Source organism: Thalassophryne amazonica, chromosome 13, assembly GCF_902500255.1.
Source record: "Thalassophryne amazonica chromosome 13, fThaAma1.1, whole genome shotgun sequence".
In the NCBI taxonomy this organism is placed as follows: domain Eukaryota; kingdom Metazoa; phylum Chordata; class Actinopteri; order Batrachoidiformes; family Batrachoididae; genus Thalassophryne; species Thalassophryne amazonica.
In genome coordinates this window covers 42728258-42746114 of record NC_047115.1, presented here as the reverse complement: position 1 = coordinate 42746114, position 17857 = coordinate 42728258, and the positions used below count along the sequence as shown (strand labels likewise).

General features: G+C 41.2%; 2 protein-coding genes across 2 annotated transcripts in view; one reads left to right on the top strand and one right to left on the bottom strand.

The window, feature by feature from the left end:
- The window catches only part of rassf4a (Ras association domain family member 4a), an 81092-nt gene that overhangs the window by 48932 nt on the left and 14303 nt on the right, over positions 1-17857 (bottom strand). The window lies entirely within an intron of this gene.
- LOC117523280 (C-X-C motif chemokine 10-like) lies at positions 8942-12516 on the top strand. Its single transcript, XM_034184759.1, has 4 exons — positions 8942-9025; positions 9181-9310; positions 9396-9479; positions 11993-12516. Exons 1-4 carry the CDS (start codon positions 8965-8967, stop codon positions 12096-12098), a joined length of 381 nt encoding a protein of 126 aa, XP_034040650.1. The 5' UTR covers positions 8942-8964; the 3' UTR covers positions 12099-12516.

Here is a 17857-nt window from a genome sequence, read left to right as displayed (position 1 = left end):
CTTATGACAAAACAATGGAACTCAGGTTTTATATTTTACAGTTTAAACATGAACTTTATTATAAATAACTGTAAATACATGTCATGCTGCCGTCACGCTGCTTTCACTTGACTTGGGAGTTGCTGTGTCTCATTGCTCGGCATTTATACATTTATTCGTACAAAATAGACTTTTCTTCTATTTTGGCCTTGCCTAGCTCGAGGCATCACAACCACATATCACCTGTTGCTGTAAAACAACAACTTTCACTGAAAATGAATGACAGCCGGTCGCTTTGCCTCCGTCTCTTGTAGCTAATGTGACCAAGGGGTGATAGGGGTCCCAGCCGTGGTTGACAGCACTGCAAACAATGCTGTTGGAGTACCCTCTGTTGGACAAACTACTTAATGACACAATTACTAACAGCAAAAGTGTTCTGCTGCATAGTTTATTTGGTAAAATAAAAGGTTTCATATTGGCAAAAATAATGCAGATGTATTATCTGTAGAAATATTTAATATGTATAATATTATATACAATAATATATGATATGTTCATAAAAGGCTCATATCAGTTAAGTGGTGTATCAGTTTGGCTCTAGTTAAAACTGCCATAATCAGCAAATCTAAGCATGAAACAGTTCAGTTTAGACTTGCAACATACGAGGGCCGATTAAGATGTTTTGAGCCTAACAAAAGGAGGGTGTGGTTCTCTATATTTTGCATTTTGGAGAAACTATTATTTCTCCAGAACGTGTTAAGTTTTGACTCATTTGGTGCAATGTTGAGAAATGTTGGTTGTGGTGAGATCAGCTCCTTTCCATTTAAAAACAGGGACAAAAACAGGCACATTTTTAGAAATTTGGATGCATCAGTGTTGGAGATCTCACTATGTAATGACTTGGTCTTGGCCTCAGCATCGTCCAGCCTCAAAGAATAAGCCGAGGCTGGTTCAAGGCCTCTCCTTTTTCCATTTTACAACACTATTTACTTACCACCAAACGAAAAAAGCACGGGTCACGGTAACTTTACGCACGCTATGTGCGCAAAGCCTGAATGCAGTTTCCTAGTCATCACAGTACGCAGTTAGTACGCACACATAGACACATGCTACATTACATCTGTAAGTACTAACGTAAAAATCTTCCAAAACAGCCTTGGTTTTGAAGATTCCAAAGCAAGGATTACTATATTCCTTGTGGGCTTAAAGAGGTACTGGAGGCAAGTGCACAAGAAAGGTTTGAGGCATCTATGCAGTTAGTTTTGTTTGAGAACAGTTTTTGAACTCTGAGTTGCCTCAGTACTTGTTTTGTTGCTTTTGAAACACATCTTATCCTTTCATGTAATTTTGACCATAAACTTTTAAGCGGTTGACAGGAGTACTGATCATTAAGCCAACCAAAACCAGTTTTTGTCTATATTTTTACAGTTATGTAGTCATGTAGTCACCCCTCTTGTGGTGCCTCTACTGGTGGTTGGCTCTCACTGCAGTATTGTATCACTTCCTGTTCCGGAGCACAGCGGTGTTTTGCTGTATCTGTTAGCTGTTTAATCTGCGCAGTTAGATTGATCTAGTTAACTAGATAACGATTTGTTTCATAGTGTAATCTTCACGTGCCTTAACTAAAGCACTCCCTCTGCTGAATCACCTCTAAATTATTTACACATTATTCACTCTGTGTGTTTTTAGGAATCCGCTAGCTTAGCGCAGCTACTAGCTCTTAGCCGGTTTAGCATGGCGGCTTCTCCTGTCTCTCCCGCACTTTTCTGCTCTGGGTGTGAAATGTTTAGTTACTCCTCGGCCTCCTTTAGCAGTAATGGTACTTGTAATAAGTGTAGCTTATTCATAGCTTTGGAGGCCAGGCTGGGCAAATTGGAGACTCGGCTCCACACCTTGGAAAATCTTACAGCTAGCCAGGCCCCTGTAATCGATGCAGACCAAGGTAGCTTAGCCGCCGTTAGTTCTCCTCCGGCAGATCCCGAGCAGTCGGGAAAGCAGGCCAACTGGGTGACTGTGAGGAGGAAGCGTAGTCCTAAACAGAAGCCCCGTGTACACCGCCAACCCGTTCACATCTCTAACCGTTTTTCCCCACTCGGCGACACACCCGCCGAGAAACAAACTCTGGTTATTGGCGACTCTGTTTTGAGAAATGTGAAGTTAGCGACACCAGCAACCATAGTCAATTGTCTTCCGGGGGCCAGAGCAGGCGACATTGAAGGAAATTTGAAACTGCTGGCTAAGGCTAAGCGTAAATTTGGTAAGACTGTAATTCACGTCGGCAGTAATGACACCCGGTTACGCTAATCGGAGGTCACTAAAATTAACATTGAATCGGTGTGTAACATTGCAAAAACAATGTCAGACTCTGTAGTTTTCTCTGGGCCCCTCCCCAATCACACCGGGAGTGACATGTTTAGCCGCATGTTCTCCTTGAATTGCTGGCTGTCTGAGTGGTGTCCAAAAAATGAGGTGGGCTTCATAGATAATTGGCAAAGCTTCTGGGGAAAACCTGGTCTTGTTAGGAGAGACGGCGTCCATCCCACTTTGGATGGAGTAGCTGTCATTTCTAGAAATCTGTCCAATTTTCTTAAATCCTCCAAACCGTGACTATCCAGGGTTGGGACCAGGAAGCAGAGTTGTAGTCTTACACACCTCTCTGCAGCTTCTCTCCCCCTGACATCCCCTCATTACCCCATCCCCGTAGAGACGGTGCCTGCTCCCAGACCACCAATAACCAGCAAAAATATATTGTAAGCATAAAAATTCAAAAAGAAAAACATAATATAGCACCTTCAACTGCACCACAGACTAAAACAGTTAAATGTGGTCTATTAAACATTAGATCTCTCTCTTCTAAGTCCCTGTTAGTAAATGATATAATAATTGATCAACATATTGATTTATTCTGCCTTACAGAAACCTGGTTACAGCAGGATGAATATGTTAGTTTAAATGAGTCAACACCCCCGAGTCACACTAACTGCCAGAACACTCATAGCACGGGCCGAGGAGGAGGATTAGCAGCAATCTTCCACTCCAGCTTATTAATTAATCAAAAACCCTAGTCTTGTCCATCCAAATTGGAAGTCCCAAAAACCACTTTTATTTGTTGTTATCTATCGTCCACCTGGTCGTTACTGTGAGTTTCTCTGTGAATTTTCGGACCTTTTGTCTGACTTAGTGCTTAGCTCAGATAAGATAATTATAGTGGCGATTTTAACATCCACAAACATGCTGAGAATGACAGTCTCAACACTGCATTTAATCTATTGTTAGACTCGATTGGCTTTGCTCAAAATGTAAATGAGTCCACCCACCACTTTAATCATACCTTAGATCTTGTTCTGACTTATGGTATGGAAACTGAAGACTTAACAGTATTCCCTGAAAACCCCCTTCTGTCTGATCATTTCTTAATAACGTTTACATTTACTCTGATGGACTACCCAGCAGTGGGGAATAAGTTTCATTACAGTAGAAGTCTTTCAGAAAGCGCTGTAACTGTTGTGTGGGCTGCTGAAGAGGAGGTACTGCTGGCCCACCACCACCAGATGGCGCCCTGCTTGGAGTGCGGGCTTCAAGCTCGAGAGGGCGCCGGAGCCACTGGGTGTGACAGCTGTCACTCATCCTCAGCACCAGCTGTCACTCATTCATCTCATCACCATCACCATAAAGGCCGGACTGCAACTCCACCTCCTCGCCGAGAAATCAGCTACCATTCAGGTAATTTTCTCTGCTGACAACACATTGAGTATTAATCTGAACTTCTTTGCAGCCGTTTTCCTGGTGTGTCCTTATCTGTGGGATTGACGTTTGGTGTGATCAGCGACGGCTTCGCCTCACACCCCAAACCAGATAACTGGTGAAACAGGAGCTGCACGAGTGTGTGATTGGAGGTGGAGGTGCTCCCGCCTAACTAAACACTGACTGTGGGATTACTGAGTGTGCGAACTCACACTCATCAGGACTGTCTCTGTTTTCTGCCAGCAGTACCGGGTCTGACTGCTGAAGACAGCGGCCACCTAGGGCGCAGGGCTTGGCGGCTCCGGTGTTCTTCAGCTCCGTTGGTGGTGGAAGCTGTGTGGAGATCCGGCTCTTCTCTCGCCAGGCGTCTTCTATCGTCGAGCCTGCCCACACGTCACCTGGTGTATGATTGACAGTCCACCATATTGTTATTGTCTGTACGTCGTTGTGCGATTCACAACATTAAATTGTTACTTTTTGGCTTATCCATTGTCCGTTCATTAACGCCCCCTGTTGTGGGTCCGTGTCACGACACTTTCACAACAGTAACTAGGTTTAAGGATATGATTCCTTCTTTATGTTCTCCAATGCCATATACCAACACAGGGCAGAGTAGCTACCTAAACTCTGTGAGTGAGATAGATTATCTCGTCAATAGTTTTATATCCTCATTGAGGACAACTTTGGATGCTGTAGCTCCTCTGAAAAAGAGAGCCTTAAATCAGAAGTGCCTGACTCCGTGGTATAACTCACAAACTCGCAGCTTAAAGCAGATAACCCGGAAGTTGGAGAGCAAATGGCGTCTCACTAATTTAGAAGATCTTCCCTTAGCCTGGAAAAAGAGTTTGTTGCTCTATAAAAAAGCCCTCCGTAAAGCTAGGACATCTTACTACTCATCATTAATTGAAGAAAATAAGAACAACCAGGTTTCTTTTCAGCACTGTAGCCAGGCTGACAAAGAGTCAGAGCTCTATTGAGCCGAGTATTCCTTTAACTTTAACTAGTAATGACTTCATGACTTTGCTAATAAAATTTTAACTATTAGACAAAAAATTACTCATAACCATCCCAAAGACATATCGTTCTCCTTGGCTGCTTTCAGTGATGCCGGTATTTGGTTAGACTCTTTCTCTCCGATTGTTCTGTCTGAGTTATTTTCATTAGTTACTTCCTCCAAACCATCAACATGTCTATTAGACCCCATTCCTACCAGGCTGCTCAAGGAAGCCCTACCATTAATTAATGCTTCGATCTTAAATATGATCAATCTATCTTTATTAGTTGGCTATGTACCACTGGCTTTTAAGGTGGCAGTAATTAAACCATTACTTAAAAAGCCATCACTTGACCCAGCTATCTTAGCTAATTATAGGCCAATCTCCAATCTTCCTTTTCTCTCAAAAATTCTTGAAAGGGTAGTTGTAAACAGCTAACTGATCATCTGCAGAGGAATGGTCTATTTGAAGAGTTTCAGTCAGGGTTTAGAATTCATCATAGTACAGAAACAGCATTAGTGAAGGTTACAAATGATCTTCTTACGGCCTCAGACAGTGGACTCATCTCTGTGCTTGTTCTGTTAGACCTCAGTGCTCCTTTTGATACTGTTGACCATAAAATTTTATTACAGAGATTAGAGCATGCCATAGGTATTAAAGGCACTGCGCTGTGGTGGTTTGAGTCATATTTATCTAATAGATTACAATTTGTTCATGTAAATGGGGAATCTTCTTCACAGACTAAGGTTAATTATGGAGTTCCACAAGGTTCTGTGCTAGGACCAATTTTATTCACTTTATACATGCTTCCCTTAGGCAGTATTATTAGACAGCATTGCTTAAATTTTCATTGTTACGCAGATGATACCCAGCTTTATCTATCCATGAAGCCAGAGGACACACACCAATTAGCTAAACTGCAGGATTGTCTTACAGACATAAAGACATGGATGACCTCTAATTTCCTGCTTTTAAACTCAGATAAAACTGAAGTTATGGTGTCTAACCATATCCTTACTCTGGATGGCATTACCCTGACCTCTAGTAATACTGTGAGAAATCTTGGAGTCATTTTTGATCAGGATATGTCATTCAAATCGCATATTAAACAAATTTGTAGGACTGCTTTTTGCATTTGCGCAATATCTCTAAAATTAGGAAGGTCTTGTCTCAGAGTGATGCTGAAAAACTAATTCATGCATTTATTTCCTCTAGGCTGGACTACTGTAATTCATTATTATCAGGTTGTCCTAAAAGTTCCCTGAAAAGCCTTCAGTTAATTCAAAATGCTGCAGCTAGAGTACTGACGGGGACCAGAAGGAGAGAGCATATTTCACCCATATTGGCCTCTCTTCATTGGCTTCCTGTTAATTCTAGAATAGAATTTAAAATTCTTCTTCTTACTTATAAGGTTTTGAGTAATCAGGTCCCATCTTATCTTAGGGACCTCATTGTACCATATCACCCCAATAGAGCGCTTCGCTCTCAGACTGCAGGGTTTTTAAGAGTAGAATGGGAGGCAGAGCCTTCAGCTTTCAGGCTCCTCTCCTCTGGAACCAGCTCCCAATTCAGATCAGGGAGACAGACACCCTCTCTACTTTTAAGATTAGGCTTAAAACTTTCCTTTTTGCTAAAGCTCATAGTTAGGGCTGGATCAGGTGACCCTGACCCATCCCTTAGTTATGCTGCTATAGACTTAGAATGCTGGGGGGTTACCATGATGCACTGAGTGTTTCTTTCTCTTTTTGCTCTGTATGCACCACTCTGCATTTAATCATTAGTGATTGATCTCTGCTCCCCTCCACAGCATGTCTTTTTCCTGGTTCTCTCCCTCAGCCCCAACCAGTCCCAGCAGAAGACTGCCCCTCCCTGAGCCTGGTTCTGCTGGAGGTTTCTTCCTGTTAAAAGGGAGTTTTTCCTTCCCACTGTCGCCAACTGCTTGCTCACAGGGGGTCGTTTTGAACATTGGGGTTTTTCCGTAATCATTGTATGGCTTTGCCTTACAATATAAAGTGCCTTGGGGCAACTGTTTGTTGTGATTTGGCGCTATATAAATAAAATTGATTTGATTGTTATTCATGCATTCAGTTGTGCTTCTTTGGTTGAGAAGGGGGATGAAAATAGTTTTTAATATGCCTTTGTATAATACTCAGCCTTGGCCTCAGACGCTGTGGTCTCGCCTCGACCTTGGTCTCCAACTGTTGTGAACTGGACGCCGCTTTGGCCTCGGGGGAGGTGGTGGACTCAACTACAGCACAGTGATGCATGGCCTCACTGTCTACAAGCGAAGGCTATTTTAATCTGCAAACTTTAACATTTTTAAGACACCTGACAATCGATATTAACTGGCAGAAAAGGTGTATAATGTGACCTATTTAAGAATTGTTTAAAAATAATTTAGGATGTCAGAAAATGTGATTACTGCATGATTCCTCAAAGACAGCAAACTATATGAACACGTGCAATGATCAATAAATATTGAACTGATCAATGTGATGGTGGAAAACTGTGACTGAATTCAGTTGTAAAGATAAATCCTCATGTTTGGAAATTATTTTTGTAGATCTTTTGTATTCCTTTTATTTAATTAAAGAATAACAATAACAACAACAATCAGAGATTTCTGACGTCCGCCAATCTGGATTTGGATCACCTCCAAAGTTCAGTGGAGTCTTCTATGCCCCAATATCTATCTGTGGTGCAAATTTGGTGACGTAATCCTTAGCAACGTATAATGTAAAATCCTGATCCAGAAACCAGATCTGGTGTTGCAGACTTAATGGTCCCCCCTTAAAATCAGTCCTCCTGCCTTCACTGTGCATGCGTCATTTCATACCGTCAGCAGTGAATCACCAATTGTCGCCTCGTTTCTGCTTAAAACTGCACTCCAGTCACCATCTATCTCAGCGACAGATATCTGAAGCTTTTGTACAACAATCATTTCCACATAAATTCAGCATTATTTCACAATAAAAATAGCAAACTGACCAGAGTGCAACACCAGCGCATCTGAGACTGATTCTTTACACCCAAACCGGTCAAAGGGAATAATGTGATTATTAACCATCACATGACAAAGTAAAACCTCTTAAATCATTCTAAAGTCCATTTTAAGGAGAAACGAGGCGATAGTCGATGAATCGCTGCTGACACTCCGAAATGACGCATGCACAATGAAGGCAGGGGGACCGATTTTGTAGGGAGGACCGTTCAGTATGCAACACCAGATCACCTAAATAACTCAGTGGAGTCTTCCATGTGCTAATATCTATCTGTAGTGCACCTTTTGGTGAAAATCTGTGAAGTCAATTTCATATGATCCTTGAAAGCCTACATAAAGTGAAATTTTGATCCAAAATCCGGATTCAGATCCCCTCCAAAATTCAGTGGAATCTTCCATGCCCTAATAGCTATCTGTGGTGCAAATTTGGTGAGAATACATGTAGTAGTTTTTTTTCTAAACAATATCCTTTAAAGCCTATATAAAATGAAATCTTGATCCAGAATCTGGTTCCAGATCCCCTCCAGTCTTCCATGACCTAATATGTATCTGTGGTGAAAATTTTGTCAAAATCTGTACAGTAGTTTTGATGTAATCCCGCTAAAAGACAAATAAACAAACACTGATGATTTTACTCCTTACTATTACCTTACTATTCCTTTACTACTATTTTAATCCTTGGCTGATGTAACAATAGCTAACAAAAACACACACTGAACAGTTTTGCACAGTATTGTATGCAACAGGGTTCATGTATTGAAATCCCGACAGGCAGATTTATCAGAAATCATGTGAGCTTGTTGACACAGAGCCAGAGGACTGATAACAGTAGAATGTTTTAACAAAGGCCGGAATGCAAATACAGGCCCCTTTCTTATACACTGCTTAGAAAATTGGCAGTTACTGTTTTTAAATAAAAAAAAAAACAAAAACAAAACACAGCCCTCATGCATGCTGCCATTAAAAACTGTAACTAAATAATGGGAGTTTCACCTACAAATTGCTGCACAGTGACAAAAGGGAAAATATTACATTATTGTGCCCTTGAATGCACTGCATCTTTTGGGACTAACCCAAAGAAGTTTTGTCTAATCCCTGCATCCTAATAAGATCTTGGAGGGAGATGGCCGGGGGGAATTTCCTGGTTTGGAAATCCCACCTCTGAGGCTGCGGGGGAGGAGCACAAGTATAAAACACAAACACGCGGCTCCGTGGCTCGTTGTCAACGCGCAGCGTGTCTCCACCATGAAGCCTCAGTCCGTCTGTCCGCTTGCCCTGCTGAGCCTCTTCTGTGTACTGATCACAGGTAGGAATTCAGACACTGATTTATTATTTTAAATATGTGTGCTTTTTCTTCTGTAAACAATTAGGAAAAAAAATAGGATGTGAGCAAAACTAGGCAATCATGTGAGCTTGCAGTATGGTGGATTAATCTCTTGTCCTGTTAATGTGTCTGTGCAGTGCAAGAGTCAGTCAGCCCGTTTGCACCAGGAAGATGTTTGTGTCCACAGATGCAGAATCGTGTCAGAGGGCAGCTGAAAGACCTGAAGGTTTTCCCCCAAAGCCCCGGGTGTGACAAAGAAACAGTCATGTGAGTACCACTTCCAATGTGTACAACGCATGCACACAGCCAGAAGTATGCAACCAAGTGTCTGATGATACGTCATGTTTTTCAGAGTGACGCTTAAGCGCAGTGGTGAATCAGTGTGTGTGAATCCAGAAGCGCCTATGGGGAAGCAGTTGATACACTGCTGGAAAAGGTGAGTAAACTGAAAGCACGACAGTTTAGTAAAACTATAGTATAGCACAGTATAGTAGAGCATAGGACAGAACAATATGGTATATGGCAGTAGGGCATGGCACAGTATTTTACAGTAAACAGCAGTACAACACGGTTTAAAATAGTGAAGCCTTGTATAGTGTAATAAAGCATAATAAAGCAAAATAATGTATATCTGCTACAATACAGTGCATTCTAATACAGTATACTGTAATGTAGTACAACACAGTATTACAAGTATAGCATAACAACGTATAGTATAATTTAGCATAATATAGTACAGCTTCTGGTAACAGAGTGAAGCATGGTATGCCATAATGTAGTACATTGTACACTAGAACATAACTTTACAGTATGATTTTATAGTAAAACACAGTACGTGTGGTATTGTACAGTCTATCATAACAGTACAGTGTAGTACCTGGGTGTTCACCTAAACAATAAACTGGGCAGGTCAAACAACATACTGCACTTTATAAGAAAGTGCCAGAGCAGACTCTATCTGCTGAGGCGTCTCAGGTCCTTTAGAGTGCAGGGGGCGCCTGAGGGCCTTCTTTGACTCAGTAGTGGCATCAGCCATTTTCTACGGAGTGGTCTACTGGAGCAGCAGTATCAATATCATCTCTGTCCTGGGTAGTCCCCTGGACTCAGTGCAGGAGGTGGGAGAAAGGAGGATGATGGCTAAGATGTCATCCCTGCTGGAGAACGCCTCTCACCCCCTGTGTGACACCTGGACTGCACTGGAAAGCTCTTTTAGTGACAGGCTGCTGCAACCTAAGTGCGTGAAGGAGCGATACCGCAGGTCCTTCCTTTCTACTGCTGTCAGACTCCACAACCAGCACTGTTCCCAGAAGACCACTCAGATCATTAATATCATTATAGTACAATTTTCTGTCTCCCATGTGCAATAATACTACACATTCTTGTGTAATAATAACTTGTACACTCACGTACAACATCATTTTGACACTCGTGCAATATTACGAAGCATTCTTTTTTCTTGCTTGTAAATAGTTTATTCTACAGTATATATATTGTTATTCTACACAGAACTTGACATCTGTGCGTATTTGGTATTTTTTAACCTTATTTTTCATACTTTGCACAGTTCTGTGACCATTTCTTTGCTGCTGTAGCACTGTAAATTTTCCCATCATCGGACTAATAAAGGAGTATCTTATAATATAGTATAACATATAATGGTATAGTACAGTGTATGGCAGTGGATTATAGCACTGTATATACAACAAAATACATTATAATGCAGGATGGTACAGCACAGTACGCTGTAGTAGTGTACTATGTAGTATACTATACTAAAACATATTGCAGTATAATACAGGATAATGAAATATAGCACAGCATTGTATAGCAGGGGTGGTGGCCAAGTGTTTGGCACACTTGGTTTAAGTGGGGAAAGTTCCCGGTTCAAACCCCACCCCTGCCACATTTCTCCATGTAATATGGGAGTTGTGTGAGGAAGGGCATCTGGCGTAAAACTTCAACATGCAGATCCACCTATTTGCTGTGGCGACCCAATTGAAAACAAGGCAGCAGCCGAAGGGACTTACTATTGCACAGAATAAAATAGCACAGTACATTTCAGTGGATTATAGTAGTTGAATATAATATAGTATAGTGTAGCACAGTATATTATTGCACAGTATAACTGCATGTGCTGTAGCTCACTATATGGTAAAATAGTATAGTGCAGTATACTGCAATATGGTAAAGCATGGTATGGTGTAGGGTTAGGGTTAACACCATGCCACTGCATAATAAAGTAAGAAAAGTGTTATGTACTGGTGGAATACATTATACCATAGTATAAAACAAGGGCTTGCTTCAAACTTTCGCAGCTGCAGGAGGATCAGTGTATGTGTATGTATGTATGTATCACGTTCAACAATTTCTGCTTAAAAACATGTTCAGCAAATGTTTTACATGCAAGATTCTTATAGTTGGGCAGCTTACAAGATTGTTCAGAGAAAGTGAGTCTGCTAAATGGATAAATTAAAAAATAAAAAAGGGCTCCACCCAGTGCAGTATTTCCTGTAAATGAACACCAACAGTATCTTAGTTGTTGCCAAACCAGTTCCACTATAACTAGTAGTTGAGCAGCTGTTAAATCTGTTTTTTTTTTTTGCCACTTAGCAGACAGTAAAAGATGCCATTTTGTCCTACAAACATTGGAGAAACCAATGTCCAAATTAATTTTTTTTAAAGTTATCTCAGTATTTACAGTATGTTTGATTCTTCCTAATATTCTGATTTGTCCTGCTTAAAACCTGAGATTTACAGTAACATAAAACACATTTGATAAGATGAAACTACTTAAGAATTGGATTTTTATCTCAATAAATGATGAAAAATGACATTGCCAGAATAACTGATTACTGGTTCATAAATCATCGTTAATTAACTGACCACTTTTTCAGCACAGCCAGCTTTAGTTCTCAAAATAAATGTTGTTCTCCTGCTTTTGATTCTTAGATCCCTTAAGTTGGGTCGTAATGTGAAGCTGTGCCTGAGGAGGAAGAGGAGGAGAGCAAAGAGTGGTCAGCACCAGTCTCGACAGAAGGTCCGAGGTCACAAGTGAAGAGCCTCCTGATAGCTCACTGCCTGAAGACAAACTGCTGCGTGGATAGACACGTGTGTGTTGAGATTTCTACCCCACCGTGGCACCTAAAAACACACTGACAGCCAGATCACCGACACCTTATCACTTTCTCCCTCAAACTTTCCAGAGCTCAGGCATTAAACTTTCTCTTTTTCTTTTTAAGGCCAGCAGCTTTATATTTTCTGGACAAAGTGACTGAGTAAATAGTAAATACTAAGCCCCGGAGGCGTTAAGTATCATAAATGGTGACACTTGTCAATTCTGTCAATGACTTCTGTGTAAACAGCTGGAAAACCTAACTGCATATTTTTATTTATTTTTATATGAACATGGGCGTTTTTCATATAATGATGTTTTTCAATAAATGTATCAGAAATATTAAACCAATAGTAACACCTTTTGGCTGCTCTCTTGTTTGCACTCGGAGTTGCTACAGCAGATCTGAGGTGGAGTTGCATATAGAATTGGCACAGGATGCCCTTCCTGACGCAACTCCACATTACATAGAGAAATGTGGCAAGCGTGGGGTTTGAACCAGGAACCTGCCACACTTAAACCAAGTGCATCAACCACTTGGCCACCACCCCTGCAGAAATACTGAACTAATGCTTTTCATCATTTGTTGTTTAAACATGATTCCTACCCCCACAGGAAAGGAGAGGTTACCTACCAAATTATCCGTGTGTTTAGTTAATAAACTACAAGGTGTGAATTAGCTCAGAGCACCAAGTAAATGTGTAACACTCAAATAAAATCAATGGAGTACAGTAGAAAAGACCAGGCTGCCTACTGGGAGATAACCTGCAGAATCTAGAATGTCTTTATCGTCACTGTACTGAAAAGACTTTCAAACAGTTCTTTCATCACACACACACACACACACACAATATAAAAACTATAATCAAAATGCATAAAGATATTAAAAGTGCATTTCCATGGTTGCACAGTTTACTTCGGTGGAGGTGGGGGCAGTGGGTTAGGTGAGACAGGTGCGTGTGTTTATGATCACACATTGTTACAGTCATGTCCATACATATTTGGACAGTGACAATTTTTGGGTCTTTGCCTCTGTACGACACTACAAGAGGTTTAAAAACAAATAAATAATGCATTTACAGATCGCAGCCCATTTTTATACACCCCCTCCATTTTCAGTGCCCAGTAATACTCAAACTAAATCTGACAATTATTGTTTGGAGAAACTATGCATAGTACAACTTTTGTATCAGCAATGATACAACTACATGGCATAGTGCCAAAGAGGACTTACTTAAAAAGAACACATTAAATTTGTCAGTTTTGGGTTACCAGTAGGAACATGGGAGAGATGAGCCTACATCTGAATCTTTGCATGAAAATTCTTCCCTGCTTCACTCCACAATTAAGCCGTGTAACTTGTGATGCAACAGACAAACGTTGCACTACAGTATGCAGTTTGTCCACTCATTCATAGAAGCCTATAGCTCCTTCAGGGTTGTCAAGCAGTCTTGGTGGCTTCCCTCACTCACTTCCTTCATGCATGCGCACTCAGTTTTTGAGAACACCCTACTCCAGACAGATTTACCAAATAGTATCATACTATTTGTATTCCTTAATAATTGATGTAAATGAAGTTAGATATATTCACTGATTTGGAAGTGTTCAGTTAACCATCCAGCAACATGTCTAAGGAAAACTAGCTGAAAAAGTGATGATTTGCGTATATACAGTAGTGTTCAGAATAATAGTAGTGCTATGTGATTAAGAAGATTAATCCAGGTTTTGAGTATATTTCTTATTGTTACATGGGAAACAAGGTACCAGTAGATTCAGTAGATTATCACAAATCCAACAAGACCAAGCATTATGATATGCACACTCTTAAGGCTATGAAATTGGGCTATTAGTAAAAAAAGTAGAAAAGGGGGTGTTCACAATAATAGTAGTGCGGCATTCAGTCAGTGAGTTCATCAATTTTGTGGAACAAACAGGTGTGAATCAGGTGTCCCCTATGTAAGGATGAAGCCAGCACCTGTTGAACATGCTTTTCTCTTTGAAAGCCTGAGGAAAATGGGACGTCCAAGACATTGTTCAGAAGAACAGCATAGTTTGATTAAAAAGTTGATTGGAGAGGGGAAAACGTATACGCAGGTGCAAAAAATTATAGGCTGTTCATCTACAATGATATCCAATGCTGTAAAATGGAAAAAAAAAAAAAAAAAAAAAACAGAAGCATGGAAGAAAACGGAAAACAACCATCAAAATGGATAGAAGAATAACCAGAATGGCAAAGGCTCACCCACTGATCAGCTCCAGGATGATCAAAGACAGTCTGGAGTTACCTGTAAGTGCTGTGACAGTTAGAAGACGCCTGTGTGAAGCTAATTTATTTGCAAGAATCCCCCGCAAAGTCCCTCTGTTAAATAAAAGACATGTGCAGAAGAGGTTACAATTTGCCAAAGAACACATCAACTGGCCTAAAGAGAAATGGAGGAATATTTTGTGGACTGATGAGAGTAAAATTGTTCTTTTTGGGTCCAAGGGCACAGACAGTTTGTGAGACGACCCCCAAACTCTGAATTCAAGCCACAGTTCACAGTGAAGACAGTGAAGCATGGTGGTGCAAGCATCATGATATGGGCATATTTCTCCTACTATGGTGTTGGGCCTATATATCGCATACCAGGTATCATGGATCAGTTTGGATATGTCAAAATACTTGAAGAGGTCATGTTGCCTTATGCTGAAGAGGACATGCCCTTGAAATGGGTGTTTCAACAAGACAATGACCCCAAGCACACTAGTAAACGAGCAAAATCATGGTTCCAAACCAACAAAATTAATGCCTCGCAGATGTGAAGAAATCATGAAAAACTGTGGTTATACAACTAAATACTAGTTTAGTGATTCATAGGGTTGCTCAACAAGCAGTTTGAACATAATAGTTTTGAATTTGTATTGTTAACAGTAGATGCTACTATTATTGTGAACACCCCCTTTTCTACTTTTTTTTTTTTTTACTAATAGCCCAATTTCATAGCCTTAAGAGTGTGCATATCATGAATGCTTGGTCTTGCTGGATTTGTGAGAATCTACTGAATCTACTGGTACCTTGTTTCCCATGTAACAATAAGAAATATACTCAAAACCTGGAATCTTTTTAGTCACATAGCACTACTATTATTCTGAACACTACTGTATATATATATACGAGGTCTGTGAGAAATGTATCGGACCTTTTTATTTTTTTCAAAAACCATATGGATTTGAATCCCGTGTGATTGCATCAGCCAAGCTTGAACCTTGGTGCGCATGCCTGAGTTATTTCACGCCTGTCGGTTGCATCATTCGCCTGTGAGCAGGCTTTGAGTGAGCACTGGTCCACCCCTCACGTCGTTAAGGAAGTGGCGGAATGATTTGGAGCTTTGCTGCATCAATTTTTTCTTGAAACTGTGAGAGACCTCCAGGTGGACACCATTCAGAAAATTAATATGGCTTTCAGGGACGATTTTATGGGGATTACACAGATTAAGGAGTGCTCCAGCCAGTTTAAAGACCGCTCACAGCGTCTGAGAGCACGGCGCGCTCCGAGCGCCGATCGACAGGCTCAAACCCCGCTGAAACAACCAGATCATTTCCAACGTGAAGGCTTTGTTGATCTGGGACATCGTCTGACTTTCACATAAAGGCAGAAGGTGTGGACATCATCACTTTTTCAGCACATTACACTGTTACAGGAGTTTTTTCATGGAAAAAAAAGCGGATGAATGCGCCACCGTGCTGCTCATGGCGTGGGACAAAACCACCTCCGTGTTGGTCTCTCAGGACGGCTTTCAGGTGGCTTTCAGACGGCTTCTGGTTGCTTTTCAGTCGTGTGAATATCCGAGAAATTGAGCATGAGCTGGACATGCCCCAACATCCTGTCCTGTGAGGCTTCATCACGGCGTTGCTTTGCGCCATATGGCTCTGCCGCGATGCACGGGATTCCTCCGCTCCTCTTTCCATGACAAAAACTCCTGTAACAGTGGAATGTGCCGTTCATTTCTAAACTGGACGCTGTCTTGATCCGGTATGTCATCTGACTAGCACAGGAACTGCGGAAGACGTGGACATCAGCATTTTTTCGGCACATTGAGACAGACGTGCAGAGGAATTCCGCGTGTCGCGGCGCAGCCGCATGGCGCAAAGCAACGCCATGATGAAGCCTCACAGGACATGTTGGAGCATGTCCAGCTAATGCTCAATTTCTCGGATATTCCCACGACTGAAAAGCAACCAGAAGCCATCTGAAAGCTGTCTGAAAGCCACCTGAAAGCCATCCTGAGAGACCAACACGGAGGTGGTTTTGTCCTGCGCCATGAGCGGCATGGTGGCGCATTCATCTGCTTCTTTTTCCATGAAAAAAAACTCCTGTAACAGTGGAATGTGCCGAAAAAGTGCTGATGTCCACGCCTTCTGCCTTTTTGTGAAAGTCAGACGACATCCCGGATCAACAAAGCCTTCACGTTGGAAATGATCTGGTTGTTTCAGTGGGGTTTGAGCCTGTCGATCGGCGCTCGGAGCGCGCTGCACTCTCAGACGCTGTGTGTGGTCTTTAAACCAGCTGGAGCGCTCCTTAATCTGTGTAATCCCCATAAAATCGTCCCTGGAAGCCATATTAATTTTCCGAATGGTGTCCACCTGGAGGCCTCTCACAGTTTCAAGAAAAAATTGATGCAGCAAAGCTCCAAATCATTCCGCCATTTCCTTAACGACGAGAGGGGTGGACCACTGCTCACAGGCGAATGACGCAACCGACAGGCATGAAAAAACTCACGCATGCGCACGAAGGTTCAAGCTAGGCTGATGCAATCACATGTGATTCAAATCCATATGATTTTTGAAAAAATAAAAAGGTCCGATACCTTTCTCACAGACCTCATATATATATATATATATATATATATATAACATTTTGGCTGTTACCAGTTGCTCAGGGTCAGCACAGTGGATCTGGTACAAATCTGTTTTGTCCTTTTGATGTAGCTCCAGTTCCACATGGTGAAACATACTCACAGCTCCTGCTCTGCATCACTTGTAGGAAATGATGTGATGTGCTCAGTGGTATACATGATTTGTATTAAAAACAATCCTTACAGTTTGTCCAATTACTTTGGGCTCTAAAAATATGATAACTTTACAGAAATGGCTGTAATTCTTAAATGGTTCATGTTTAACATTTCTGCTGAACTCGAATTAAAAAACAGCATCGATATTTCACTTTAGTTCCACTGTACAGATTCAAAATTATACAAATTGTATTGCTGTCCAAATACCTATGGATCTGACAGAACCTCAAAGGAAACAGTCTTAATTTTAACTTTAGTTTTTCCCCTTCATGACATCATGTGTTAAAATGTTTTACAGATATAAATACAAAGCATTTGTGTCATGCTGTAAAAAAAAAGAAAAGAAAAATATAGAAAATACAGATCACCACCAAAATCTGATAATCTCTTCTGGAACCCCCCACCAAACATCCACATTTTGATGAGCTATGTTGTCAACAGGCGTGGGCGTGCTCGCACACACACACACACACACACACACACACACACACACACACACACACACACACAAGTAAATAAAATGAAAATCACACAAACTCTGCCCTCCTTTTCCAGCTTGCAATTCTTCAGAGACCACAGGTTGTAGTTTTTTACCCGATGTCATAATATGGCCATCGGGTATCGCAATGGTTTTGCGTCCGTCCGTCTGTC